We start from the raw sequence: 27,432 nt of genomic DNA, 5'->3' as shown, positions 1-27,432 counted from the left end.
GAAAATGACACCCCAGGCACAGCCTTGACATATAAATCCTATCACCTTGCTTCTTCTCGTCTTCTTTTTCCGATCTATCTCTCACCCATCACTCATCCAGCTCCATCATCATCATCATCATCATCATCATCATCATCATCATCATCATCATCATCATCATCATCATCATCATCATCACCTTCAACACAGCTATACGCTTTCATATATCAACAATGCACAGAACAACGCTTCTCACTCTCATCCTCTGCCTCCTCTCCATCGCCACCCTCCCTCTCACAACCGCCCAAACCTGCGGCGCCGCTCAGGCCTGTGCCTCTCCCACCGATTGTTGCTCCGCCGCCGGTTTCTGCGGCTCCACTGTCGACTACTGTGGCGCCGGCTGCGTCAACGGGCCTTGCTCCTCGGCTCCACCCGGTTCCTCCTCTGCCCCATCCTTTCCCACAACTCTTTCCACAATCGAAACGGGCTCTGCGACCCTCTCCCCCACCTCTCCCGTCACGGCCACTCTGACGGTGACCACGACGGATATCCTCACGACCCTGACCACGACCACGGCTCCCATAACCACAACAACGCCAGCTACACCAATTTCTGCGACCGTGAGCTCGACGAGTACTCTTTCGACCTTCCAATTGCAACCGACCGGAAAGCCGAATAGTGCGCAGGATAAGAAGGGTATTGAGTCCAGATTGGCCCTCGTCATCGTTGTCCTCGCGGGCTTGTTTATGGTTTAAGGAACAGAAATATATGAGAACAGGAGCCGACCCTATCGAACAGCATCAAGTGCATTTCTTTCAATCCACCGTATACATCACTATCATAGGCACAACTCTATAGTTGACATAATTATCCAATTAGCACCTCCTTGTAATAAACATATTACTACACTTTTGTAGCCCCCGTACTAGCACCTGAACTGGGTCACCAACGCGCTAGTTAAAATACTTTGCCATTATTTGTCTCCTGAGTGTCTGAATGTCCCAAGACTATTTTTGGTGGCGTATCGTGAACTGCCATGGATCCCACTTCTTCAAGGAACGTGTTCAACTCGCAAATATGCTTCTGTTTTTTTATTTATTTTATTTTATTTTATTTTATTTTACATGAAAGAAGGCCTTATTCTCTGTCCTGAGCTAGAGTAGTCAACGCCTGTGCTGCGTCCTTAGCATCCTCTATCCGCTCCTGTACAGACGACAACATCTCAGTATCCTTCTCAACAGCAAGCTCCTTCTTCTCCTTCAACTTGCTCTCCTTCAACTTGCTCTCCTCAACCACAACAACATTAGTCGGCGAAGGCGCCTCACTATCCGCCTCGACCACTACGACAACAATCCCACTATCCCGTGGACGCAATCCATTCTTCGTCCGGTCATCTCCTCCATTATTCTCCAGATCCGCACCCAATGTCTGCTCCTGCTGCTTCGCCCGCTTGGATAGGCTCGAGAACGATTTTACGTTGGCATCTTCATCCTCGCCATAGTTATGCGACGACCGCTTGCGATGGTTAGGGCTTGCAGGATAGGAAGTACTCGATGTCACAGAAGATGACGGTGACATTGGAGGCTCCTCCGTCAATTGGTCTTCCTCCTTCTCTTGAAGGCCCTTCTTGCTGCCACCAGACTGTTTCGAACCAGACTGATTCTTGTTAGTGACACCGGATGTGCTTTTCTTGCGCTGCACGTTCCACGGCTCCTCTTGGATAAAGATCGGCTCTGGCTGAAGGGATCGTGCCAGCATTGGTTGAGGGGACGTCGGCTGCGGTGGGGCCGAGTGATGTGGGGGCGGGTGATGAGGATGATGCGGCGGAGGAGGGCCGTGAGGATGCGGGTATCCATACGAAGGGTGATATGGGTAAGGATAAGGATAGCCATGTGGATAGACGTGAGACGAGAGCGAGCCTGGCATGTAGTGACCTGGATGAGGTGGTGGCGGTACATCTGATCCCTCGTGTCCCCAGTGGGGATAAGGCGAGGTGCCTGCAGAGGACGATGAGAGCGGACCCATGGAGGGGGATCGCGACATCATCGGCGAGAGCATGAACGGCGAGACTGGGGGCTGCTCGTCCGAGTTTCGATGATGGTGGCGAGGAGAGGTCGAAGACTGGTGTGGAGAGAGCGTCTGGCTGCTGGTGCTGTTGCCGTTGGGATGACCTCCATTGGCATAGGAAGGATGAAGATGCTGCTGAGGAGGGATTTTCAGTGGCGGCAACGTGGGACCAGAGCGATGGCTTCCAAATTTGGCATTGGAGGAAGGAGACGACCCAGATGAGGCTCCAGAGTAACTGTTGGACGAAGACCGCAGGGACGGTGATGTCTGGCAGTCCGTGGGGAGTCTCTCACCAGAAATCTCCATCGCCCCAGAGGGCGACTGTAGCTGCAGATTGGCCAAGGATGAAATTGGTGGCAACGAAGGCGAGGCTGAGGTCGGCTGGTGCTGCATGAATGGTGACAGCTTCTGCTGCTGATCCTTGCTCAAGGAGCTCTGGTGACCCTCGGCCTGGCTGACAGTCATCGAGAACGGGTTCTGGCGCGCAGAGGGAGAGGGCGACACGGGTGAGGGAGGGAATGTCGATGTTGAGGATTCGGACTTGGCTATGTAGGGCGAGGAAGGAAACATGGGCGAGGCCGAGAGGGAGCTGGCAGGGCTGGCACAGTCACTGAACGAGCTCTTGCGCTCATGAGGATGACGGAATGAAGAGCCCTGGACATCATCAGGAACCTTCAGGATAGAGACTGGTGGAGGAACAAGGGCTATCTTGGACTGGCGATCTGATTCCTTGTCTGAGGAAGGACTGGACGCATCGGTGACGATGACGGGTGGATGTGCCAATGCCTTGGATGGCGTCAGTCTTGGGGAGGCAGACCGCGAATTGCTCGTGTTAGCAGAGGGAGAGGATGACTTGGAAGAAGTCTTTTCCACGCGAGCGATCTGTTTGTCCTCGTCGTCTTCTTCAATATCCTCATCATCGTCATCACCATTGATCTCTCGCTTGACAGGCTCGGACGTGTCGACATCCATGGCCATCCCATCGTCCTCTGCGGAGCCATCCGCAGTAGCGGGGATGGTGGATGCGGCCGGCTCTGCGCCTTCGGTACCCTTGGATGACGCTTCGGATGGGTTGAGGTCGATCGGGACCTGGAAGCCCTGCTCCTTGGCGGTGTCTAGAGACTTTGTGAGGGCCAAGTTTTGGTCGGCAAGAAACTTGATGTGGGCGACTGCTCCGCGCAGGACATTGACGCGATGGCACTTTGAGGTGACTTCTTCGAGATGTTTAGGAGGCAGCAGTTTTGTCAAGTCATCAATTAGCTACAGTAGTTGTTAAGGCAGGAAGAAAGAACGGAACGAGGAGACGTGGGTTATTAAGATTGTTCCTGCCTGCATGAGTACTATTCTATCCCCGGCTGCAGCTGCACCAAAAACAAGACAGCAAGGAAGGAGGGCGGTTGGCGGAGTCAAGAGCCGGGATAGTAAAGCATCTACAGAGAAAAATATACCAGTATATATTTTTTTCCTTACCTGGTTGATGCAATCTCGGCGTTTCCGCTCCACACGGTTGTGGGTCTCGCGTCGGCGCTGCAGCTTATCGAGTGCAGTACGGGTGTCGAGGGGCTTACGGTTAAGGATGTTGACGCCTGCGAGGTCAAAAGACTTTGTGGTCTTGTAGGACTCGGAGGAGATGCTTCCCTCGAAGCGGAATGTCTTTGGGGCTGTGATGGGTGCAGTCGATTTTGATGTAGCCGAAGTAGCCTTCTTCGAGGAAGGGGATAGATCTGGTTCTGTCTTGATGGATTTGGAGGTCGTTTTGGCGGCATTTGAACCCATGTCCTGGGCAGCCGGAGAAGGAGAGGGAGGGGCGTGTGTGTTCGAGGTAGATGAGGGTGTTCCATCGCGGGCAGTACCATTAGCAGCAGGATGTTGAAGGTAGTGCGGTGGGGGAGGATGGGTGTGGTGATAGGAGGGATGGGATGGGTAGGGTGGTGGGTATGGTCCAGCAGGGTATGGGTGATGATATGGATAGTATGGCTGCTGGTGTGAGGAGTGTGGTGGGGGCGGATGGTGAGGGTGTCCTGGATGTGGTGGGTAGTAGTGGGGAGGTGGGGGTGGATGTGATGGGTATGAGGACGAAGCGTGGTGTGAGGAAGGCTGTGGCTGGCTGGAGTGGTGGGGATGGTGGTGCGAGGAATGCGACTGTGACTGAGACGACTGAAGCCCTGGCCAGGGGGCGTTGTTCGGTGGGACCATGATGCTTTGATTTGCCATATTAAGTCGTTGCTACCGTTGTGAAGAGGTAATTGTTCGTTGCTGTGCAGGCAGTGGTGATCCTGGGAAGGAGTGAGAGCGAGAGGGGGGAGGAAGGAAACAGAGTAGTGGGCAAGCTTGGAAGAGAGGAGAGAAAGGGCTCGGGCGTGAGTCTGTGAGGATGTAGGGGATGAAAGAACAAAAGAATGAAAGAACAAAAGAATGAAGGAATGAAAGAATGAAGGAGCGAAAGAATGAAGGAAAGAGGGAAGGAAGGAAGGAAGGAAGGATGGACGGAAATATGGGAAGGAAAGAAGGAAGTATGTGCGTTGTCCCAAAGGAAGTGGAAAGAAAGTGTGCCTTTGGACAATTTCGCCCCTGCCTTGTACGGCAGTCCTCTGTCTCTTGCTTGGGTGCTCATTCGGGTGTGTGTGTTGTTTTTTCGACAATCCTCGGTAACAAGGGGACAGGGATGGTCCTTGAATTCTATTCGATCCTATTCAACTGAACACAAGGACTATTTTAAACGAAATACGCCGGGGTTAGTTTTAGGGTTCCAGTGCCTGTCCAGCTGTCCGTTTGCTTCCATTCTTTTTTCCTCTCTTCGTCCCCTCTTTTAAACCATCCTCATCTTCGTCTCCTATATACCGCTACCTTGCCTTGCATTGCAATGGCATACCTGCTCTTATCCTCACACACATCCTCGCTCTGACGCCCGCCCTCTTTCTCTGTCTTCATCGCCTTGGTTGCTGCTGGTCCCTGTCTAGGATGGGCGTATTGACATATAAAATAAAAAAACCCGATTGCTTTATTTGTGTAGGCAATGACATCCTATTTCCTGGGACACTGGCATTTCCTCGTGTGCTATCTAATTCGCCGTGTTCTTCACATCCACCATATTTATTTTCTTGTCGTTCTATTTTCCTGCACTTCAGTTCAGTTCATACAACAAACAACATGGATTACATTCGCAATGCACAAGATCCTTTATTGTTCTGCTCGTCTTTACCACTATTATCATTATTACTTATTCTTATTCCTATTCTTATTCCTATTCTTATTCCTATTCTTATTCCTATTCTTATTATTGTTGTTGCTGTTGTTATTATTATTATTTATGAGCGTGTGCCCTATGTCGTTTAAGGATGCTCTTCGGGACCGCAGGTGCAAAGTTGTTCCTGCTTTTGGACAGATCGCTGTCTTTTTGCGACGAGACGGACCCTTGGAACTGTGCAACCGTGCCTTTGTGGCAGCACACACTCCTACCCACATGCGTATAGACTAGAATAATATTTGTAGTTTACTAAATGGTACTTGCTAACCCCCGCTACCTGGGTTCGTCGTCATGTTTATACTTTCCCTTTGCTCCTATAGTCTACGTTGACACCTCGATACGGAGGGAACGGAGAAAACTGAGGAAGCAGCTGGGCGGAAATAAAATCCAGATGACTCCTTGATCCTCAGTGAGCACTCTCGCATCCTCGGATAGTTGTGTAGTCATCAAATAGATTACGGTACCTACGGTGTATCTCAGCCCATTGCATTTCCAGATGAGTCCATGTGGACTCATTTTTGTTGTATTTCTTCCAGGCTAACGAACTAATACAAACTTCTCTGGAGTGTACCGGTGGCGAACAACAACCTCGAACGAACGAACTACAGCACGAAATAAACATTACAGAGGAAATGGAAATCGTGGAAGATGCCTACCCACGCTTTATTAGTCTAGAAAGTGCAGCACCGTTCCCAGTCGTACAAATAAATCGTAGTCCGCCCATCCCTCGTCCGTAAGAGACATGGACAAAGACAAAAAAAAAACGGCGATTGGAGCTCCTTTCCCTCATTCTTTGTCAATGGCTGGGCTAGTCTGGCTGGAGTACACACACAGGCACGCCATCGCAGCTTAACTTAAAACACTAATGTCTAGACTTGCCATCCTCGTGAACTGGACTATTGGTATTTTGTCCATCCAGAAGAGTCGCAGGGTCACACTCACCTTCGATAGCAAGGTTTAGGAAGCGAGGTTTTGGACGCACAAAATCTTGTCCGGTTTGTTCAACGCCTCTTGCCCTATGCGCAACAACAATGAGCGGTAACAGAAAGTATAGAAGGATTCCATAGCCAGCTGATAGATATCCCATATTCAAAAAAGGGCCTGTCTGAACATTATAGTACTTGCCCCATGTAAGTTCATGGTATGGCAGGGGCAGGGTCTGACACTACTCGAAGACGACAAAGTCGAAGTTATACGAAGCATTAAATTACGAATCTAGGCTATCCATTCCATCAACATAAAAGTGCCTTTGCTCTTTTCCTCTCCTTCTTTTGTCCGTCAGAGACAGCACTGTTATCTTATTGTTATTGACTTTGTCCGTTGCTGATGAGCTCCAGATGTAAAATGACTGACATTGGTCCTGATCCTTGTACTTTCTAACCACACTACTGCCACTTTTTTGAGGCCGCCATGACAGCGGTACAGTTCAGTCTTTAAAGGAAATCCTGGAGAGTTTGAACAACAATAAATACCCCCGAAGAAAGAACAGGCGGACGAGGATAGATATTCTAGAACGAACGAGCGTACGTTGACCCTAAAGGTAAAAAATCTGTAAATTGGATTGAATCCCAGGCACACACAACACTTCGGAGCTGTACACGATCGTAATCCAACTCGCCCACTTTGATTGAATAATAAGAAGAGAAGAGCGAGGTGCTCGTCCTGTTTCTTATTTTTCTCTGCCCACTGGGTCTTCGACTTCCCCATATGGATCATCCAGCTGGAGTGGTCAGCATTTATTTTTAGGAGTCTCTCTTCCATCGAACATTGGGAAAGACAGTTGGACTAAATTACTTTTTCGTTTACCGGGATTTTGTGCGAAAAAAATAATTTATAAGTGAACTGAGCACAAGAGCAAAGCATGATATTGTTTCCATTTTTATTTGGTCGATGCAGCAAAAAACCCTCGTTATGGAATTCTGGGAAAAGAGAGACGACGTTGGGTTTGCAATGCCACACCACACGCATCACTCTAGACTAGACTATACCACTGCTGTTTGTCTCGTGCACCGCACGTTTCCCTTGCGCGGTCCCTCATGAGTGTCACCCCTTCCTAGTGAGAAAGATAGGAAGAACCCTATTTCATTTCCCATATACCACTGCAGATCAACTAATTTTTTCTCTTGTCGGGTGAACATATCAAGTAAGCGCTACACCACCCAACCAGTGTTCTCGCTACAAAGTCGCGGCTTAGTAACAATGAACGCCTCTTAACAGACATATCTTCTGGGCAGGTAAACGCACTCTCATTAGGAACCCTATAAAGTTGACCCAGCGATGTAGGGGAATGTTGGTTCAGTATATATTTTTTTATTAGTTCGTCCTACTTGCTAATGATTATTCCTTTGATACCTTCAATCCTTTGTTTCTTTGTGAGAGATAAAAAAAGAAAAAGAAAAAAAGCGGTATCACCTCCGTCAAAAGTACTAAAAAACATTCACAACAAATGAGTACAAGTCTACTGACGTGCTCTATAGGTTGTTGAACATACCAACTACTTGCACCGCATGTTGCACGCGCATCCTAACTTCGCGTCGAGGAAGGAAGTATTAACTCCCTTACTTAGTAGGTTTATTGGATCCAAGTTAAATATGCCTCAATTATCCCTGTAATGTGTATACCTGAGCATCTTAGATGAAAGTCTTCGAAGTCATACAAAAAGTATGGGATAATCTATTTGCAACCTGAGTTGCCAGACTTCTCCAACAACTCCTGTAGGATATCCAAGTAAAATATTAATACTCGGTGCATTTGCCAAAGACAGGCAACCTGAGCGAAAACAATAGACTCCCTCGTGCCCTCGTGAACACAGAAAAGGCTTAAGCCGTAGGCTAAACGAGTTACATGGATTTCCGCATGGGTTGTCAAGTAGTTCAAAAAAGTATTCTTAGTCCAAAAAGAAAAGTTTCGCGTCAACAGCAGGATTTGAACCTGCGCGGGAGATCCCATGAGATTTCGAGTCTCACGCCTTAACCGCTCGGCCATGTTGACCCGTGATTGCAGCGGCCTACGGGCCTACATATGCCGCACATAGCCACATATCTCTAATTGCACACATCCTTATTTGCACATGCCCTTTATTTGCACGTGGCACCGTCCTGGCTCGCCTACGAGGACGCGCACAGGCTGCCTTAGACTCTGCTGCTCGGCGCAGAAAAGCACTTTTGCAAGACATCAACTCACAACGCGCACGTGCATCGCAAGCGATACATGCCCAGTACGGTACCCAGCAGGCACGGGAGCGCCGACGCCTGCGTAACAGCGAACGTCGACTACAGCGTCAACAACAACGAGAGTTGCGTCTACTGCCTCAACGCCAAACGTATCCATTGCTGCCTGTACACCAGCTGTCTGAGGAGGTGGGCACATTATATCCAGACAGAACCACAATTGGACCAGTCAGCTTATCACACGCTGAGGCAGTTGCTGTGTCACAGCTGCGAGAATCTCCTGTCGACAACACAGCACCGCGAGTCATCTCCTCCGATGGCTCTTTGATTAACACTGGTCAAGAAGACGTAGCCATGGCCTTTGGGGTCGTTGATCGATCGCAGCCCGTGGTCAGGTGTGTGCAGGGCCGCACAGACGGGTACGCTTCTTCAGCAAAAGCAGAACTCATGGGTCTCCTAGCTGCCATCCTATCTGCACCACCAGACCAAAACATTATTGTGGAGCTCGACAACCAAGCGGTCGTGCAACAATACCAGCAGCTTGTGCGTTCCCGTGCGGACACGTTACCTCGTAAGCGGTTCCGTAGTACGTACTCTGGACACTGGGCAGCACTACACAAAATTGTCCAGGATCGGTCTGGGTCGGTGGAGGTGAGGTGGGTCCGTGGGCACAGCACCAACACTGGCAACAATCTTGCAGACACTGTGGCGACAGCCGCCGTCCGAGTCGAGTCAATGCCCTGGTCGGTTGATTTAAGCGAGCAGCAAGACATCCGCTTTTTTGCACATTGCCACGATCATCTTGTGGAACATGATCTGCGGCAGCTACTCAAGCAGCAGACGACAATCAGGCGTCATCAGGCCTGGACAACCCAACGTCGTGTCAAGAGAGCGATACCAGATCTTGCCGACGTGGAGTGGCGGTCCACCCTTGCCCATGTCCACGACAAGCGCTCTGTGCACACGTTCTTCAGCAGTGCTGCTGATACGTCCCAGAGGACACATCATATTAAGAAGCTGCATGGTATGCTGCCTACCCTGAATACCATGAAGGCTCGCCACCCGAGTCTATATCCTGACCGTGTCTGCTGCGTCTGCGATGTTCAGGACGAAGACAACCATCACCTGTGGACGTGCAGTGCTACTAGAGATGTCCACAAGGCGATCTGGCGCGAAGGGCTACAGCAGATTGATAAGTGGGGACGAGCTGCAACGACCGCATACAACAAGAACAGCAAGAAGCAGCAAGAGCGTGATAGGATCCGCGCTGGAGCCGCCGCTGCTGCACCGAAACCCATTCGATGGGTTTGTCCTAACAACGAGACCCACATCCGAGGTCTATCCTGTATCGCCGGGACCCGATCAATGCTCAAAGGCGACGAGTATCATGACCGCTCTCCGGATCTGACCTGGAGCATCAGCGATTTATGCCGTGGCATCACACCCGTCAGCCTTATCAAGGAGTGGGGCAGTCTATTTACCTCGCCATCGTCGATTGCGCGCCAGGTCATTCACAAGTTCGTCGGCTTTATTGAGGAGAAAGCTACGGAGCTGATCTGGAAACCACGCTGCAAGGCCACCATTGCTCGAGAGCGAGAATGGGGGATCACAGCCAAGATGAAACGAACTCCATACAAGGGACCGAGAGGGGACTGGAGTGATGGGTATGGATATATTAGCGACGATGACCAATGTCCGTGTGGTGCATTACTCGCTGACCATGTAAACGGGAGCTGCCCTGGCCCCCTGCTTGACCCAGACGCAGCGGATCGGACGCTGCTGGATTGCCTGCAAGGGAGGAGGCGGTTGACAACCATGGAGGGGATGGGGAAGATACCCTTCTTGTAACAAGGTGTTTTCAGCTTTTAACACACTGATGAGGTGTGGCAATTGTTGCGCAGGCCCTAGGGGCAGGCCCGGGGAATGTGACCTGTCTTTTGGCGACTGTGGATCGGTTCCGCTTTGGTGGTGAGGACAGCGATAGTAGATCTTTGCTAGTTAGTCTGATAGATTCGCAGAGTCAATTGACTCGAGAGACAAGTTGTTATAAAAAAAAAAAAAAAAAAAACATATCTTTAATCGCACAACCTCTCTATCTGCACGAATGTTTCTTTCGCCGCTGCGGCTCGACATCTCTTTTTGTCTGAGCTGCGCCCAAGCCAGACCGGCTTCCGGACGCTCTCCATCTCATCTCCATCTCATCTCCATCCCCTTCACTCTCTCCATATACATTTACACTTGAAGATTAGTCAGCGCAGCGCCAACCCGGGCCCCACTTCTGTATATAAACGCGAAGAATATTATGAATAATAAAGCGGTTTCGACCCCCAGAGAAAGATATAATACCCTTTGCGACTTGACTAAAGTTTATTCCACTTTTCCCTTTTCCCTTTCACTCCTTACCTACCCTGCCCGCTCATCGCCTTCCCCTACAAGCCTACCTTATCTTGCCCCGATTCTGATTTCCCGTAACATGATTGATCACGGGAAATTACCCTTTTATACCATAGATTTTGGAACGCGCCTATACGGATGAGCCTGGAAGCGGCCTTTTTTTCTTTTTTTGTAATGCCCTGGCCCTGCGACAACTGTGGTAGATCGTTGCCAGTTAGTCTGATAGATTCGCAGAGTCAATTGACTCGAGAGACAAATTGTTATACATATATAAAAAAAAAATGCCCTGACCCCGCACCGACCCCCGGCGTAGCGGGCGGCACAGGTAGCCGCGGGGTTGCCTCTGGACGTCCTCAGCGGCAGGAGTTAGCATTGAACACGCAACAGCTATCAAGGACGGCGGACGAACGATTGCTGAGTCAGTACTAGGGTCGTATGAGGTTGGACGTGATGGAGAGGACGGGAGGAAGGAGAAGAGTGAAGTTCCTAAAAGTATAGGGATCAGACTAAGAGACGCCACGGGCGTAACTGGTAGCGTAACGTTAGGGGACGCGGCTCTGTCATGCATGGAGAGCATCTGGGGCTTCAAGGCCTTTGCAGACCATGCGTCTCGTGCTCATGTGGATTTATGTTAATAAAAAAAAAAAAAAAAAAGCAGCAGGTCGCGTAAAGCGCAAGGCACGTGCGGTACTTGCCCATGCGGTCAGCAATTATGAAAGCAGGACATCTGTGTCGGTGTAGGCTGGGATGGATGTAGCTATGCTGCTTGTAGGGGACGTTATGGGGCACAGCCTCTGTGGACTACAAATCTCATGTCGGTGAGGATCCTTGTTAATAAAAAAAAATGCCCTGGCCCCGCGTGGGTTGGCAGGAAGTGATTGAAGGGACCAACCTGGACGGGCGCAGAGCATAGAGGAAAGAGCGAAAGCTTTGAGAGGCGAGGCAAAAGGAAACCAAGAAGCGAGGACAGGCCACGAGAGGGCAAGGGTCAAGCTTCACACAGGCGATAGACAAGGCCATTTGGCAAGCATTTGAGAACAAGATCAAGGGAGCATCGGCGATCCGGCAAGCAAGCAGCGCATTCGATCGGGTGGAGAACGAGGGAAGGAACGACCATCAAGCGACCTGGACGGTCCAAGGTTTATACCACGGACTGACACCAGTAGCTCTCACCAAGGACTGGGTGAGCCTCTTCAAGACGACGACTTCGATCGCGAGATACATGGTTGGTCGATTTGTCAAGGCCATCGAGGAGCTCGGACGGACTGAGATCTGGAACAAAAACGATGCAAAGTCACCATCGCCTGGGAAAGAGAAAATGGGACTACCATGAGCAAACGCGCCCGGGACGCAGTTGTGAAAGAGAGCACAGACGTAGTAGCAATGATTTTATGGGATCTACCCTGAGGCAACGACAAGCATCCAATGTGAAAGATGTCAATTTCTTAAAATGTCAAAGGACCGTGACTAAAGAATGACTTTCGCGCACGAAGGGGGCTGAGGCCATCAATTCACCGTCATTGATTATGAAATACGGGTCCGTTGCGACATAGTCGGAGCGGGCAGCTTACTGTTTGATTTCTGTCCCGCCTGCAGGTTTCCTGTAGACCACAGTTAATAAATCCCATGCCTCTGAGGATTCTCTAAAAAAAAAACTCGAGACAGAGCAAACGTATATCTCTGCGCTTCTTCAATTATTGCAGACCATGTGACAATATTTTTGCATAGTAAATATAATTATGTTCTTAAATCGAATAAAAGATAATCTAATTGCGTACCATTTCTTTGAGTACCAACTGGTAACTATCTAACCTCCCAACGCGAGATCGGCCTGAAGCATTCCTGGCGTGTACCTTCTCGCTCTGTCACTTTTGGATTTGTCAGTCCATTCCCAGATCGATACGTTTACTCAATTTCTTGACAAGATGGACGGAGGAAACAGGTATTATTGAGGTACTACACATGTAAAATTACAAGGACTAGAGTAGAAGGGTAACAAAAATGGAAAAGTAAAAGACAATGTCTACTCCCAAGCATCGTCGATTTCAAGGGTCCGATAGAGATCCTCGGTTGCTTGACGCAAGGCCATATTCTCAGCAACTTCCCTTCTCTGGCTCAGCATCTGAGGAGAATAATAAAAAAAAAAAAAGATCAGTGTCAAGAGCGTTCAATGCGTTCCAGAGAGCCAGATAAGCGAGGTATAGGGTATGGTCGCTTACATCTATCCGGGAAAGAGTGCTTTTAATAGCGTTTTCTCGCTGGCTGAGCTGCTGCTGCAACTTGAAGCATTGTGCATTCACTGCATCAAGCTCACGAAGCGTTGATCGTGTCTTCTCTCTCTCCTTCTCGACAACCTTGGATCGCTGGTCTAGTTCGTTCCGGAGCTGGTCGTTCATTCTCGAGAGCCCTAGTTCAGTTGAACTGCGAATAAGGGCAGAATTTTGCAGATGTTGAGAGCCAAGGGGTGTGCCAGGTCCCTGCGAGTCCACAAGGGTTCGATTGCCAGGTTTGCCATTGTGAATGTCCACGAGTTCCTGCAGCTGCGCGTTCTTTCTCTGAAGCTTCTCAATTGCCTTTTGAGCAGCACTATCCACCAGTCGAAAATAAAAGAACGTCAAAATTAATGGCCTGCACTAACATCGATGCAAAACTCGTTTGTTCTCCCTAGGTTAATGATAATCCATACTTATTCTCATCAAGAAGACCGGCGACTTTCTCCTTGGCTCCTTGACGCTCGCGCTTTACTCGCTCTTCTGCATCTCTGGTTCGCTTTTCGAGTTCGCGGAGTCGCGCATTCCAACGCTCCTCTGCATCCATCGCTCGCGTTTTTTCTAGCTGCAGCTTGCGTTCAGCATGTCTGCAACGATTTTCAAGATCGCTTGAGCGTTCGCCTGATCCTGACCTCGTCTTCAGTTCCGCAATCGTCTTTGTCAATAGCGCATGTTTAGCCTACATTCCACGCCGTCAAGTTCACAGGCGAAATTAAGGAAGGAAGGAGGCATGATGGTCAGAAAGATCAACGTTCACATCATAACTTTTGCGTATTTGAAAGGAAAAAAAGAATGTAGGTCAAATGGCTCGAGGTTTGCTAAAAAAATCTGAGCAACAACTCTTTTCAAATGATCATATCCGTCTTCGAAGATCATCCTATAATCTATCCATTTCTCGCGGATTAGATCACCGCGCCAGCATGCTAAGGTTTAACACAAAAAACCCACGGATGGCTTTTGGACACCACTCGCAGCTGGCCTCTTCGTGTCATTGTGGGAGTGTAGAAAAAGGAAAGTGTGTGTATGCATGAGTATGGGAGAGAGGAAGAATATACCAGTCAACATTACCTGCAATTCTTCGTTCTCGGTCTGCTTCTTGACCAACTGTTCGCGCCACTTTTTCTGACGGTCAGCTGCATTGCGCACAATAGTCTCGAACCGATCCAGTTGCCTCAGCTTCAGGTCCAATTGTTTTTTCAAGTGGCTACAAAAACATATAATGGTCACAGTTAATAGATGACTTATGGCCTGTAGACCGAAAAATGGCGCTTTGCCTTGGTGACTTACACCAGCTGGCCAGTGGACTTGTCTTCCAACTCTTTTGCCTTCTTTTCAAAGAGTATGAACAGCTTACTAAGGGACTTGAGACGATTGAGCAGGTGTTCTGAAAAGTAAGCAAAGTTGGTAGACGGCTTCGGAAGAAAGTTGTTGTCCAAGCGACTGTCGCCGCCGAGAATGCTTTCTAGATGCTGAAGGACTGTGAGAAGAAGCGAGTTTCGTTCCACAAGATCGCTTTTGGATGTTTCGCCTGAAATATCATCGTCTCGCTGCTTCTTCGACACCTGCAACTCGAGTTCCGTCAGGCGTGATTTCAGCATGGCAATGGTCGTTGCTCTATCACGGAGGGCTGTCTCCAGTTGCTCTTTCTCATCTTCGAGAGCCGCCACCGAGTTGTTCAACTGTCTAGCTTTCATATTCTGGAGCAAAAGAGCGAATTTAACGACAGAGATTCATTTCAAGCTCTCAGCAGTACTGTACCCGACCGCGCACGTACCAGCCGATCGACTTCTTGAGACTGAGAACTGAGTAGATCGCTCTTTTCAACTCTGGCTGCCCTGATCTGCTCAAATTCCTGCCGGATTTCCAAAAGTTCGCCTGTTGTTGCCTCCAGTTCCTATAACGAGCAGCTTAGTTGTTAACTAGTGTCGTCTATAGCGACCCCACCGAAAGAAAATGTGAGATGCAAATCTACGCTTCGACTTACAGAGTTCAGCTTGAGTTCCATTTCTTCGTAGCGCTCCTCGATTTCCTTGGACTGCTGGGAGGCCACCCTGAGTTGTTCCTTGTAGTAGCGCAGATGACCATCACGGCCGTTTAGCTCGCTCGTAAGTTCTGCAATTTGCTCTGAGGCCGCCGCAAGTTTCTGCGGAGTAAAATACGAACCAATATGAGTGGACGGGTATACAATCTCGCTACAAGGTTCAGCGAAGACAAAATACACGCACCTCTTCGAGCTCATCCACTCGCTCGCCGTATTCACGCTCCAACTGCTGCCGCTCTTCGCTCCATTTAGTATGGCCCTTTGAATCTCGTTCACGGCTCAGCTGCTCAAACAGTTTTCGCTGTTCAGTTTCGACGCGGAGCTGAGACTCCAGCTTCCGGTTGTGCTCACCGATCTGTGCCAATTCCTCACTCATCAGCTGAGATTCATTCGCGGACATCGATTCAACCTGCACGTTCAAAGTCGAACCAGATTGCATTTTCTGATAGAGAAACCATGAAGCATTCAGTATTCGGTCAGTTTCAATACCACGGTCAATCGCCAACAAAAAGCAATATGTACCTTCACCTACCGATTTCATCCTAGCAATCACCTCATCATGGACAGCTTCCGCTTCTCGCCGAGCCATCTCCAATTGTTCAATCCTGTTCTCGAGCTCTACAATTGCCACGTCCTTTGCCTGCAACAAGTCGCGCGCATTATGAAGCTCATCCTGCAGCTGAGCCAGCTCAACTGTCTTATCTTCGAGTTCACCAACCAGATCAGCCAGTTCTTGGTCGTGTCGAGCAGCATCCTCATTTCTCCATGCTATCAGGTCCTGTGTCTGAGCCTCAAGTTGTTCGTTCATTTTTCGAAATTCCTCCACGTCCATATTTAAATCCGAGATCTGGCCTCTCAGTTGCTGACGGTCTAGCGTCCATCGTTCGGAAAGGGCGTTCATGTCGTTGGTGTGCATATCCTGCATCTGGCGCATATGGTCCCGCTCATGCTCGAGTTGATGCGACAGTTCCGCAGCATCGATCCTAACCTTTGCGAGCTCGTCTCTATGTTGCTCTAGCTGATGATTCATCTCGTCTTCGAACGCCGCCTTCTCTGATTTGGTAAGTGAAAGCTCCTGAATGAAAAAAAAGAAAAAAACAATAATAATAAAAAAACAATAAATAAAAAATAGAGCTTGTCATTAGAACGAGATAGCATTGAGCACAGCAAATGTGCACAGAGGTACGTGTTCAAAACGCACCTGCTCCAGCTCAGATCTGATATCCAGCGAAGCATTGAGTTTCTGTTCGAGTTCTCGATACCGTGCTTCCCAGCCCTCATCTACTCTCGACTTCTCTAGCAACCGCGTTTCATTCTGCTGGTACTCCGAGAGCTGGTCGTGGAGCTCTCTGATTTGGTCCTCATACTTTCCAGACAGCTCCTTCAAGTCCTCGATGACGTCCGCCTGCGCATCAATCTCTCCCAAGCGGGACTGAAGTTGCTGCAGCTCCAGGTCTTTGGCCTTTAAGTCCTGTTCCAATGATTCCATCTGCTGCGATAACTGCTTTAGCTTCGACTTCAATTCCAGACCCTCTGCAATTGCGTTCCGATATTCGTCCTCCTGCTCCTCCGACATGCCGTGTTGAAGGTCGCAATTCTTTTGTTGCTGAAGAACCTCAATGGCAGCGTGTGCTTCCATGAGGAGCCGCTTGTACTGTTTCAGCTCAGAGAGCAATGTCTGTAGTTTGACCTTCAGTTCAATGTTCTAGTTTGAGTAGTTGAAAGCCAGGGCGGCGAAGCTTTTCCTATTAATATATACTCCTGCAAAAACCACTGAGACACAGCGCGAATATAACAGGGCTTACCTCGTGTGCTGCTTGGTCTAGTTGTTCAGGAGAAAGCTTTGCTAGCCGATCCTCCAGAAAATAGACTTTCAACTTGAGACTGAAATTCTGTTTGTTGAGCTCGTCAATGATCTAAATACAAAGCGAAGAAGCTTCAGTTTCCTAGGCACACGTAATAGTTAGAAGTATTGAGGTAAAGATGAGATACCTTTTCTTGCTCCTTCAAGGTCATGGTTGCGGGCTTTCCAGTGTTTGCACTCCACCGATCAATAGTCTTTCGCGCTTTTTCGCTAGTGTCCGTCATGCCTGAAGAGCTCGCATGGCCACTGAGCGCGTTCAAGCGGGGATTGCTCCTAATAGATTCGTCCAAGTTGATATCGGCGTCAATGGCGTCAAAGGTCAAGTCCAGCCTGGACTCCTCCCCCTCCTCTTCTTCTTCATCCAATCCATTGGCGCCATATTTCAGCAGCAGAGACTGATCGGGAGATGCCGTCCACTTTCCGTTCTCCATATAGCGACCCTATAACCGCTTGTAAAGTTGTGGTTGAAGGGCTTGAGGGGAATCGGTTTCGCTGACAGACTCCCTGATACCGCGGTCAAATAGTCGCTATTCAGTTGAGATGAGTGCCACTCCAGCGACAGGACGAGAGGGATGGTAAATGAGAAGAGTCGATTTTTGGAAATGCTGGATGTGTTGTTGTTCTGACTGTCGCGTCGCAGACAAATTGGGCGGCAAAGTGAGAAAACTTAAGGTTAGGCGTGAGGAGAGATGTACAAAGCCACGCTACTTTTTAACAGAGGTTAGATTCCTCGTTCACAGTTCAACCAACCGTCTTTGCGCCAACAATCTTCCATCACGCAAACAACCACCATGACCATCCAGATTGTGCCACTCGGGGCCGGACAGGATGTTGGCAGAAGCTGTATCCTGGTCACGATCGGGGGAAAGAATATTATGCTCGACTGTGGAATGCACATGGGGTTTAACGGTAAGGTCCTGCAGCGTGTCCAGGTTGGTGTATAGAAGCACAAGACTCATCTTTATCTGACGCCAATGTCTTCGCAATATCTTTCTATAATTCCTAGATGATCGGCGCTTTCCAGATTTTTCATATATTTCGAAAACGGGTGACTTCACAGAGATGCTCGACTGCGTAATCATCAGTCATTTCCACCTTGACCACTGCGGGGCTCTGCCCTTCTTTACGGAGATGTGCGGCTACGACGGCAATATTTATATGACACATCCAACAAAGGCCATCTGCCCTATCCTTTTGGAGGACTACCGCAAGATCACTGTTGAGAAAAAGGGGGAGCGCAACTTCTTCACCAGTCAGAACATTAAGGATTGTATGAAGAAAGTCATCGCTGTCAATTTGCACCAAACCATCATGGTCGACGACGATCTCGAGATCTGTGCATACTACGCTGGGCACGTCCTTGGAGCAGCCATGTTTTATATTCGAGTGGGGGAGGAATCCCTGGTCTACACGGGCGACTACAACATGACGCCAGATCGACACTTGGGCAGTGCATGGATCGACAAGGTTCGGCCAGATGTCCTGATCACGGAATCAACCTACGCCACGACCATTCGCGACTCAAAGCGATCAAGAGAGCGAGATTTTTTGAAAAAGGTCCATGACTGCGTTGCAGAGGGAGGCAATGTTATCATCCCGGTCTTTGCGTTGGGCCGAGCACAGGAGCTTTGTATTCTTATCGAGACCTATTGGGAGCGCATGGACCTAAAGGTGCCAATCTACTTTTCTGCAGGACTGACGGAAAAGGCGAACCATTTCTATCGACTCTTTATCAACTGGACGAACGAAAAGATTAAGAGCACCTTTGTACAGCGCAACATGTTCGACTTCAAGCATATCAAAGCATGGGACAGATCGTATATGGAGTCTCCAGGACCCATGGTCGTCTTTGCGACTCCTGGAATGCTCCACAGCGGTACATCTCTCGAACTCTTCAAAAAATGGGCACCAGATCCCAAGAACATGGTCATCATGCCCGGTTATTGTGTCGCAGGCACAGTCGGCTCCAAGGTCTTGAACGGCGACAAACAGATCCAAATAGACGCCTTCACAACAGTGGAAGTCAACCTTCAGGTCAAGAATCTATCTTTCAGTGCACATGCAGATGCAAAAGGAATCATGCAGCTGATCCGACAGTGCGAGGCCAAAAACGTTGTTTTGGTCCATGGCGAGAAGAATCAGATGGGGTACCTGAAGTCCAGGATCATGACCGAGTTCGGCATCCCGTGTTTCGATCCCGCGAATGGAACGACCATCAGTATTGAGACGAGCCATGTGATCCCCATTGAGATGTCTGCCAGTCTGTTGAAGCGACATTTGATTCGTCAATCTGAGGGCCTCAAGGATAGCAATGCCGGGTTGACATCCTCCAGCAGCCCCGATGACAGCTCTGACGACAGCGCCGAATCCCTCAACCGCAATATACCTTCGACACTCAAACCAAATGACAAAGTGCTGATCCAGGGCATGCTTGTCATGAACGATGGGAAGCCAATACGTCTGGAAGATGCAGAGGAGGCCCTGGAGAAGGTCGGAATGGCCAAGCATAAAGTGCGCTTCGAGGTTCGAAAGGCGTACAATGCAATGACGTTGCGATTGGCTGTGGAGGAGGCCGAGTACTACAGAAACATGGACAAAACAGGAGATAGCAAAGACATGGATACGGACAGTGCGAAGAGTCCTGGTTCAGATCCATACCAGGACTGGGACAGTGATGTATATGCGCTGGATCTCGTCTACGTCGCTCTTCAGAGGACAATCGGAAACCATATCAAGCTGATGCGCGAAGATAACGCCATTCTGGTCCGCAGCGTCAAGATCAGGGTACCGGAAGACGGGGACGAGTTTGAGCGAGGCGGTCTGTTGATTGGATGGGATTATGAGGATGAGGACCTCGCCACTAGGATATTGTCTGTTGTTACACTCACTCTTAAGGACAATTGATCATCATTATCTGTACAGTAAACACTTTATCGCAGTATCCCTTTCAGTCGGGGTTTGATAGCCTATTTATTGTAAATAGCTGCCCTAGCTAAAGACTTTGATGACTCCATCGCGGTCCCCTGAAATGAGCATCATGCAGGGGAACTCCGTCAACGCAATATCCATAATGGCATCCAGATGGTTTCGCAAGAGCTGCTGCTGCTGGACTGTGATAACGTTGCTTCGCCCAGTATTCCTTGGCTTCACGCCCATCACTGGGGTTACTTCGTAGTGCACAGGTAGTCCCTCGAATCGGCCAGTCCTATGTGATAGTTGAATAAGAAGTGGATGCTGCATTAGATCTGGACGGTATACTTGATATCTTACAGGCGAATGCAACTTGGCATTTCATATGAGCATACTTGTATTTGGGCGGCGGATCATGCGAGTCGTGTCCGCTGATCACGTAGGAGATTTCAACGCGACCGGTATCCCAGTATCGCATCTTTCGGTCCGCACCCCCTGTGATCATGTAATCGCAGTCGGCTGGGAATATTACGGCTCGCACGCTCTGGTCAGCAGAGACATTGGAGTCGCTTGATGTAAAGGAGTTACGAAGTAGTTCGCTTCCAGAAAGGGGTTCTGTCGCTTTGAATGTGTCGAATGAAAGCGCCTTCTTTTCGTCCGCATTCCGAACGCCAAAGACTTCGCGACACTCAACATGCTCGATATCCCAGACAGAAACCTCGTTTCTGCCAGAAGCAATAATGACTTTTCCTCCGCGGGATGACGGGTGAGGTTCTGGGTGAACAACGAGTCGGCTGATCCTCGACTTGCTCGGGTGGACCCAAGTGCGGATGGCGATCATGAACCGTAGGTCCCAGAGGGTCAGCACTCCCCTATTGGTACCCACCAGTAGCCATGCCTTCATATGATCTATGACCATCGCCGTGATAACTCCTATACAACAAAGAAAGAGCAGCTGGCAAGAGTTATTAAACGTAAAAGAAGTTTTCCAACAGGATATTCAAATACGTGATACAGAGCGCAAAGTGAAGCTCATACCATGTGATATATTGTTCTTCAATTGCCAAGCTGGACGCATCGTTCCCAGCTCCAGCGCGTGAATATTTCCACGGTTCGTTGCATACACCAGTAGGGATTGCGATTCTATAGGAGAGTCATATACAGTGTTAGTTAGAGCGTACAGGTACGAAATCGTCGTGCCATGCTCGATATTTATTTTAAACGACATACCTGTGTTGTAATGCTCCATGGTCACTGCAAACTCGTCGTCGAGAGTGATCTTACGCACCACCTCACACTTTCCATACTTCCCCGCGGAAATGTAGTGAACGCGGAAGATGTGGATCGATCCATTGTCCGATGCTGCTGCCACGCTGTGTGTGTTCTCAATGAACGATATGCATGTCACTCGGCCACCTATAATGTCATTCAAGTTTGATAGGTTAGTTTTCGGAAGCAGTATGCTGAGAGTTGAGTCAATACATAAGATCGTTACCAAGAGCATTGTAGGACATTCGTGCCCTGTTGGTGACATTCTTCTCCAGTCGAGCAGTGTCCCAGATCTTCACAGAGCCGTCGTCAGAGCAGGATACGAAAAAATTATGATCGGGCGACACACATATCTGATTCACTGCAGCCTTGTGCTCCGCCAAATGTGCCACTAGAGTCCCTTTGGGTCTCCATTGACTGCGCACAGTCTGGGAATTATTACGGTGCATACGCCGATGCCTCGAGAGTGGCGGAACATTGGGACCAAAATCATGCGTGGGTGAATGGAAGACCTTCAGAGTCTGGTGCGCTAGCAGCTCTGTCAGATTACGCTTGCCTCCGTCTATAAAAAAGTGAGCAAAAGTTAATGAGTTCATGTCAAGTGGTTATCTCATGATAACTTGAGGGGGAAAAAAAAGTGAGTAGGCTTACCGACAGAGTGAGTGAGGACTCTGCTGCCAAACGCCTCAGAACCTCGAGCATTTCGTGAAGATCCTCCAGGATAAGCAGCCTCAAATTGAGCTTGCCAAGGCGAAGAGTTCGGCTTCGGCATGTCTACACCAGATCCGGCAATAACATCCTGGACCGTTTTTTCGTTCACGGGAAGTTCGATCATGCCCTGTGCGTTGGTATCGGTCATACTAGTTGCAGCCGCAGCCTTTCCAGACTCTGAGCTGACAGTGTTTCCCTGGGTGAGTAGAATTCGAGTGCGTCTTGAGTTCTTATCCATGACGATGTTAGAGGTGAGAGACCTCGTCCTTGATGTCTCCGGACTGTTAGGTAACGATTGAACGATACTTTGGCCGTAGTTGGAGGACTGAAATGTGATGGGTGCGATTGAGGACGCAAACGAAGCAGTTGACTGGCGTTCGGATGCTGCCTGAAGATAAAGGTTTGCTCCACTCTGTCCGGGGGCGGAGGGATCATATGGGGTACCGTCATATATAGAAGCCGAAGAGCTGTCCTTGATCCTGGTCGAGCTGTTGATGGTGCTTTCGCTTGATATTCTGGACATGTTACCAGTTGTGCTGGATTTTACGATCTTCCGATTTGGATGCAGTAGGGCATTGTCGTACAACTTTGCCTTGCCAAGCTAGTCAACAGAGGGGGAAGGTAGCGTATGTTAGTTAAGTAAAGAGATGAGTTTTTAAAGGCACTTGCACCGTTTGATCGCGGTCTTTTTACATGAGTATATACACGGGTCAGACTGTAGTCCTTCTCGATCAGCTCTGGGGACAGGAAAACTGTGCGCGGGGTGATACCGATCTTCCTTAGATCCACGCTACCATCCTACTCGAGAATAAAAAAGGGAGGCAACTGCATTAAAAGCATGCGCATCATCTAATATCTCAGACGAACGAAGCCTTTCCGCTGGGCTGCCTACCTTGGTGATGCCTTCCACCTCGTCTTCGCGGCCTTTAGGTCTGGCACTCTGCCGTGACCTCGATAGCTTCCAAATATATTCCCGCATCGCAGCCAGCTTGTCTTCGTCCTCATGCGTCATGCCTATCGACCGAAGTTTTTCGAGATATTTTTCGTCCCTACAGCATACAAATAGAGCCACGTAAGTTATAATCCGGTTTGACGATCCAGTTCGCTGACGCTCATGCACAACATACTCTGTTGACTTGACAACAACAAAGAAGGGGGAAGGATCATTGGACCGTGTAGAATGAAGGTCCAACGGCACAGCAATCGAATGATTAGACGATGTGGAGACTGTGCGCATATTAGCGGGTCGTTCTCGCACAGGTTTCCAAAAAGATGTCCGGTTGGCGACGGCTGCCCACTGGATTGAACTCTCAAAGACATTCCGGCTGAGTGGTGGTTTGACGTTTTCTCTGAGGCAAAGTTCGTTTACTTCTCCGACGTCTGATTTCATGAAGGGTCGGATTATTGGATGGATCATGCACCATACATCGGCCACAGGTAGTCGCTGTGCAGTAGAGGCAATAAACCCGATAGCACCATAGCGGATCCAGAGATTGGGATGGCAGAGCAACGGAGCCACAACGCTGACAAGATCCCAGATGGCCATTTTCTGGAACAAGCCCAAGTCGCAGAGACTTGCCAAAGACTTGAGGACCTTTTCTACTACGAACTCCTCAGAATCTACATATATCCGCAACGTTATTAGCCGGACTAGAAAAGATGATTTACGCCGAGAGAGGTAACCACGACACGCAATACGTACCTGTCAATGCTTGGACCATCAACGGCAAAATATATTCCTCAAGACTGCGCCCGCCCACGAATGTTCCGACGCCAACAATGCTTTCAAAAAAGGCGCTGCAAGTGGAGTCATTGCACAGATGTTAGTTGGTGTGCTAGAAACCTGAAATTGGTCGCGTATTGCGCTCAAACCCTACCTGCGAAGCATCCAGTCTCTCCCGTTGAGATAGGTAATCATATGCGATAGCAAGACGTCGTCCACGCGTTGCTTGCCCAAGAATATACACAACGAGGTCATATCGGATAAAAGTGCTCGCTTGACGCTGCTGTCTGGGTCCACAAGCAGAATACGGATTTGGTCTTCAATCGCTACCTGCAAGTCATGCAGTGCAGAGTCGTAAGTCGCCTAGAAAATGCAGAAACATAGAGGGGGTAGAGGAAGTGTCAAAGACTATATTGATATATCAATATATCATCTGTTACATTTTAGAGCGTTAGAAAAAAGCGTTGTCTTGACATACCTCGTATGGAGAACCATCTGCTTCCCCATCACCCTCGTTTCCTGTAAAAGCACCGTCGTTCTTCAACAACTAAAGATCAAATTATGAGTTGTGAGCATTTTGGTCGACACTTTCGTTGACTAAATGCTTCTTCTGCCAGATACTCACCTGAGCAAGCTCCAAATAGCGAAGAGAAGTTTGCGCAAACTGTGCTATGCAGCCTGCATATGCTGATCGTACTAGGACTTCCTTGTCCGAAGGGAATCCTTGCAATGCTGGCAAAATGTATTCTGGGAATATCGTCACGTTGATTACATCCAGGGTTTCCACCTCGTCTAGCTGGAACCATGAAGCAGCAGAGCGTGATTCATATATCAGTACGTGTGTTCCAGAACCGTGTCATCTAGTTTATCTGAAGCGTATGCTCACCATTTTCGCAAGAATCTTTAAGGCGTGAGCGCGAACAAGTCCGACTTCGTCATTTAAACATGATACGATGTAAGGAACAAGGCGGTCTAGTTTGATGTCGTCGGCTACGTGTCTCCCGATGGATAATAACATGTCTAGCGCATGGATCTTGGACGAGGGAAAAGCAGTATTTCTCATAGAAGAACACAGTAATGACAGGAAAATAAGAGCACCTTCATCTATTGCTTGAAAAAAACCACATGCGTTAATGTCATGCCTAGTCGCCTTTTCTGTTAGACTTTCCAAGGCTCAGCTTCTTACTTGGTCCATAGTGCGAGTCCGTAGTCCGTGAGGTTATTTTTTTCGCTATCGACAAGGATTGCTAAATAAAGATAGTAAAGTTATGAATTAGATGCGGCTCAATGTAATTCCCAGAACATCAGCATACAAGTGCTACTTACCATGTCCTGTGATAGTGACCCAATAGATGAACCTATTGCCAACAGAAACAGCGTTTAGAGAATGGCCTGGTTGAAGAAGAATGAACAAACTGTCCTATTACCCACCTTCAACACTAGTTTCGTTGGCTTGATGGGATCCGAGGCCCAAAAAGAACGAGATTTTGTCAAAGTCATGGTAGATTCTCTCAATCTTTTCGTCCGCATCGGTTTTCGGTGGGTGTTCCTGTGGGTCTGGATTGTTGGAGAATACTGCACTCTCGACTGTGCCGGAATTGGACGACTCCCCTGCAGACTCTGTTACTGAATGGATATATTGATGCAGAAAGGTGTAAAAGTATTTTGGGAACGCGCGATCTCTCCTATTGTGCGACAATAAGAAGAGCGTTTAGTTTCAGTCCAAGTCCCTAATTTCAATGTCTGTGTGTATACTATGTATGATATGGCATACCATTCAGCAAGGTATTGATCGGCACTGAATCGCTTCGATGGGTCCAGCTGAATCATGTGCCGAATTAAATCCTAGAATATCGATGTCGGTTAGAGTGATGACGCAAATGCACGCTACTTTCTTGGTGAGGCCAGAGCGGTATCTCTTACTTTGATATGGTCGTCCTCGATTTTATTGATATATGGTGCTGGATCGTATTCTCCGCTGCGATATTTGAACATTTGTGAGAGCGAAAAGATGGGTGTCCCCTCAGAGAAGAGTTCTGCAATAACACATCTGGTTGTAAGAAATCGAATACGTTAGCAATGTATATAACGACGCGAGCAACCGTATCTCCGAAGTTCTTCATGCACGCATGGCCATACCCAACTGAAAAAATGTCCATGGCTGTCGTCAATCCCGCAAAAATGTTTTCCGGATCTTCAGCCTGCTTTTGTTTCGCCGTGTCGACTCCTGGTTTATAAAATCGCTCTGGAGCAAGATAACACGTTCTCCGAGAAGAGGTGTCGAAGAAAAAAGAAAAGTCTGCCGGATTATCCTAACGCGAGCAAAGAGTGTGGTCAGCCTGATATTTCTGCTGTTCAGTCTTGCCTGGCCCTTAGGCAAATAATTCGCTTTCCCACCTCAGGCAAGAATGTGGGCTTATATCCAGCAAAATCGCTTAGGTACACCCAGTTCCAAGATGTCATAAGGCAGTTTTCCGTCTTGATATCGCCATGATAAACCTACAATTCAATGACAATATCAGCATATGTGGTTGGTCCAAATGCTTGTAATGTCAAACATCTGCTTGTGCACTCTTACATTTCTGGCATGGGAGTCTGCGAGACCCTTGAGCAATTGATATGTGACCCATTTCTTTTCAATGAGGTTCATGAATGGTCGAGTGCTATGTTCATGTTGCACCAATTGATCGAAGAAAAGGTCAATACAGGTGACATAGACCACTGAGAACGACTTATTCATTGCCAGCTATAGATGTACCTGATGCGGTCGTAAAGGCTGCTGAAGAAGTACTGTCTGATGAGGTATCCAGCACGGTCTGTCTCCAGCACTTTTTGGAAGGCAATTGCGTTTGGGACATCAGCCAGACTCTCCCGTTCCTCTATAATCGGTTTCCACATCACAGTGTTAGCATTTATCCGAGTGCCAAGAACGCTGTTGACCCATTCCATAGACTGTGCTTATTGACGCGTACCATTCAAAATTCTGGCAATCTGCTTCAAAGAATAGCCTGTTTCTGGTTTGACGAATATCTTGACCACGACAGACCCTTCCTTTTGACGGCCACGGATCGTCTTCATAAACCTGGCACTCCCAAGACTGTCGCAGAGGGCGAACAGACCAATTTATTTAAATTCACTTGGTTAGAGGCACGCTTTATTGCTTTATCATATGTACGAGGAGCAGGCTGATCAAAACAGGGCTTCGAGTCTTGCCTCTTCTCATAATGAATATCTCCTAGTTCGCTCACATAGGAGTCGATGCCTGCTGTCGCTGCTGATGGCGTGACAGTGGAAACAGAGTTGCCCATTGCACACTCCTAGTATCTGTCTTTTTCCGGTGTATGAGGTATGTCGTGTATGCGTGGTGCTTCTGGCGTTTCTGCGTGTAATGACTTGGCAGACAAAGTAGAAAGTCCTGAGTGAAATGAAAAGAGTTGGTTGAGGAGAATGTCAGAGCATGGGGTGAAAGCTTGCTCAGCTTGCTCCTTGGATACCGAACACCAGTTTTGGTGGCCCGCTTAAGGGCGTTCTGCATATGATATGTACCACAGCCTGTCGCAGCGCTCTTTGGGTTCACCATCTCGTTCATTTTCATCCATCCTTCCCCCTTTCCCCCATCATCTTCTCGCCTCTTCTATACACTTTTTTGCTGCGAGAAAGTTAAGAGGGAGCCATTGTTTCATTTACCTTTTAACTTACTCCACAAAATTACAAAGATCGTCAGCACTGTCTTAGTTGCCCTTTCATATCTACCAACTTTCTACCAGCAGCTTTTTTCAACAAAAGG

At 48.6% G+C, this 27,432-nt stretch overlaps 7 protein-coding genes and 1 non-coding gene across 8 annotated transcripts; 3 read left to right on the top strand and 5 right to left on the bottom strand.

The window, feature by feature from the left end:
* Positions 1-103: 103 nt before the first annotated feature.
* On the top strand, positions 104-931 carry BC939DRAFT_448954 (uncharacterized protein). Its single transcript, XM_051555309.1, has one exon. The coding sequence runs from the start codon at positions 213-215 to the stop codon at positions 732-734; it is 522 nt and encodes a 173-aa protein (XP_051413108.1). The 5' UTR covers positions 104-212; the 3' UTR covers positions 735-931.
* Positions 932-1,039: 108 nt separating this feature from the next.
* BC939DRAFT_448952 (uncharacterized protein) lies at positions 1,040-4,579 on the bottom strand. Its single transcript, XM_051555308.1, has 2 exons — positions 3,517-4,579; positions 1,040-3,306 (listed from the first exon to the last, which is right to left on the bottom strand). Exons 1-2 carry the CDS (start codon positions 4,258-4,260, stop codon positions 1,117-1,119), a joined length of 2,934 nt encoding a protein of 977 aa, XP_051413107.1. The 5' UTR covers positions 4,261-4,579; the 3' UTR covers positions 1,040-1,116.
* Positions 4,435-4,825, top strand: BC939DRAFT_448951 (uncharacterized protein). Its single transcript, XM_051555307.1, has one exon. The coding sequence runs from the start codon at positions 4,478-4,480 to the stop codon at positions 4,745-4,747; it is 270 nt and encodes an 89-aa protein (XP_051413106.1). The 5' UTR covers positions 4,435-4,477; the 3' UTR covers positions 4,748-4,825.
* A 1,570-nt stretch (positions 4,826-6,395) lies between these two features.
* BC939DRAFT_132189 (uncharacterized protein) lies at positions 6,396-7,156 on the bottom strand. Its single transcript, XM_051550079.1, has one exon. It carries the CDS (start codon positions 7,052-7,054, stop codon positions 6,587-6,589), a length of 468 nt encoding a protein of 155 aa, XP_051413105.1. The 5' UTR covers positions 7,055-7,156; the 3' UTR covers positions 6,396-6,586.
* A 1,047-nt stretch (positions 7,157-8,203) lies between these two features.
* Positions 8,204-8,284, bottom strand: BC939DRAFT_t90. Its single transcript has one exon. It is a non-coding gene; the product is annotated as a tRNA-Ser (tRNA).
* Positions 8,285-12,631: 4,347 nt separating this feature from the next.
* On the bottom strand, positions 12,632-17,651 carry BC939DRAFT_492321 (uncharacterized protein). The gene is made up of 11 exons (XM_051559520.1): positions 17,161-17,651; positions 16,974-17,084; positions 16,370-16,873; positions 15,353-16,243; positions 15,112-15,270; positions 14,902-15,021; positions 14,415-14,824; positions 14,196-14,331; positions 13,544-13,806; positions 13,077-13,443; positions 12,632-12,979 (listed from the first exon to the last, which is right to left on the bottom strand). The coding sequence occupies exons 1-11, from the start codon at positions 17,461-17,463 to the stop codon at positions 12,881-12,883; spliced, it is 3,363 nt and encodes a 1,120-aa protein (XP_051413104.1). The 5' UTR covers positions 17,464-17,651; the 3' UTR covers positions 12,632-12,880.
* A 172-nt stretch (positions 17,652-17,823) lies between these two features.
* On the top strand, positions 17,824-19,936 carry BC939DRAFT_476401 (integrator complex subunit 11-like protein; the record flags this gene model as incomplete). The annotated part of the gene is made up of 2 exons (XM_051558589.1): positions 17,824-17,964; positions 18,209-19,936. The coding sequence occupies 2 exons, from the start codon at positions 17,824-17,826 to the stop codon at positions 19,934-19,936; spliced, it is 1,869 nt and encodes a 622-aa protein (XP_051413103.1).
* A 42-nt stretch (positions 19,937-19,978) lies between these two features.
* On the bottom strand, positions 19,979-27,340 carry BC939DRAFT_131911 (uncharacterized protein). Its single transcript, XM_051550078.1, has 26 exons — positions 27,333-27,340; positions 26,859-27,060; positions 26,618-26,742; positions 26,404-26,524; positions 26,224-26,308; positions 26,043-26,144; positions 25,785-25,957; positions 25,569-25,695; positions 25,420-25,490; positions 25,077-25,330; positions 24,972-25,003; positions 24,832-24,892; positions 24,532-24,755; positions 24,271-24,441; positions 24,124-24,192; positions 23,800-24,008; positions 23,625-23,719; positions 23,050-23,542; positions 22,815-22,971; positions 22,616-22,720; positions 21,863-22,523; positions 21,438-21,773; positions 21,173-21,358; positions 20,981-21,085; positions 20,338-20,875; positions 19,979-20,237 (listed from the first exon to the last, which is right to left on the bottom strand). Exons 2-26 carry the CDS (start codon positions 26,951-26,953, stop codon positions 20,021-20,023), a joined length of 4,812 nt encoding a protein of 1,603 aa, XP_051413102.1. The 5' UTR covers positions 26,954-27,060; positions 27,333-27,340; the 3' UTR covers positions 19,979-20,020.
* Between the last annotated feature and the right edge of the window lie 92 nt (positions 27,341-27,432).

Source organism: Gamsiella multidivaricata, assembly GCF_025024155.1.
Source record: "Gamsiella multidivaricata strain RSA 2152 chromosome Unknown BC939scaffold_26, whole genome shotgun sequence".
NCBI lineage: Eukaryota > Fungi > Mortierellomycota > Mortierellomycetes > Mortierellales > Mortierellaceae > Gamsiella > Gamsiella multidivaricata.
This window is presented reverse-complemented; position numbering and strand designations above follow the sequence as displayed.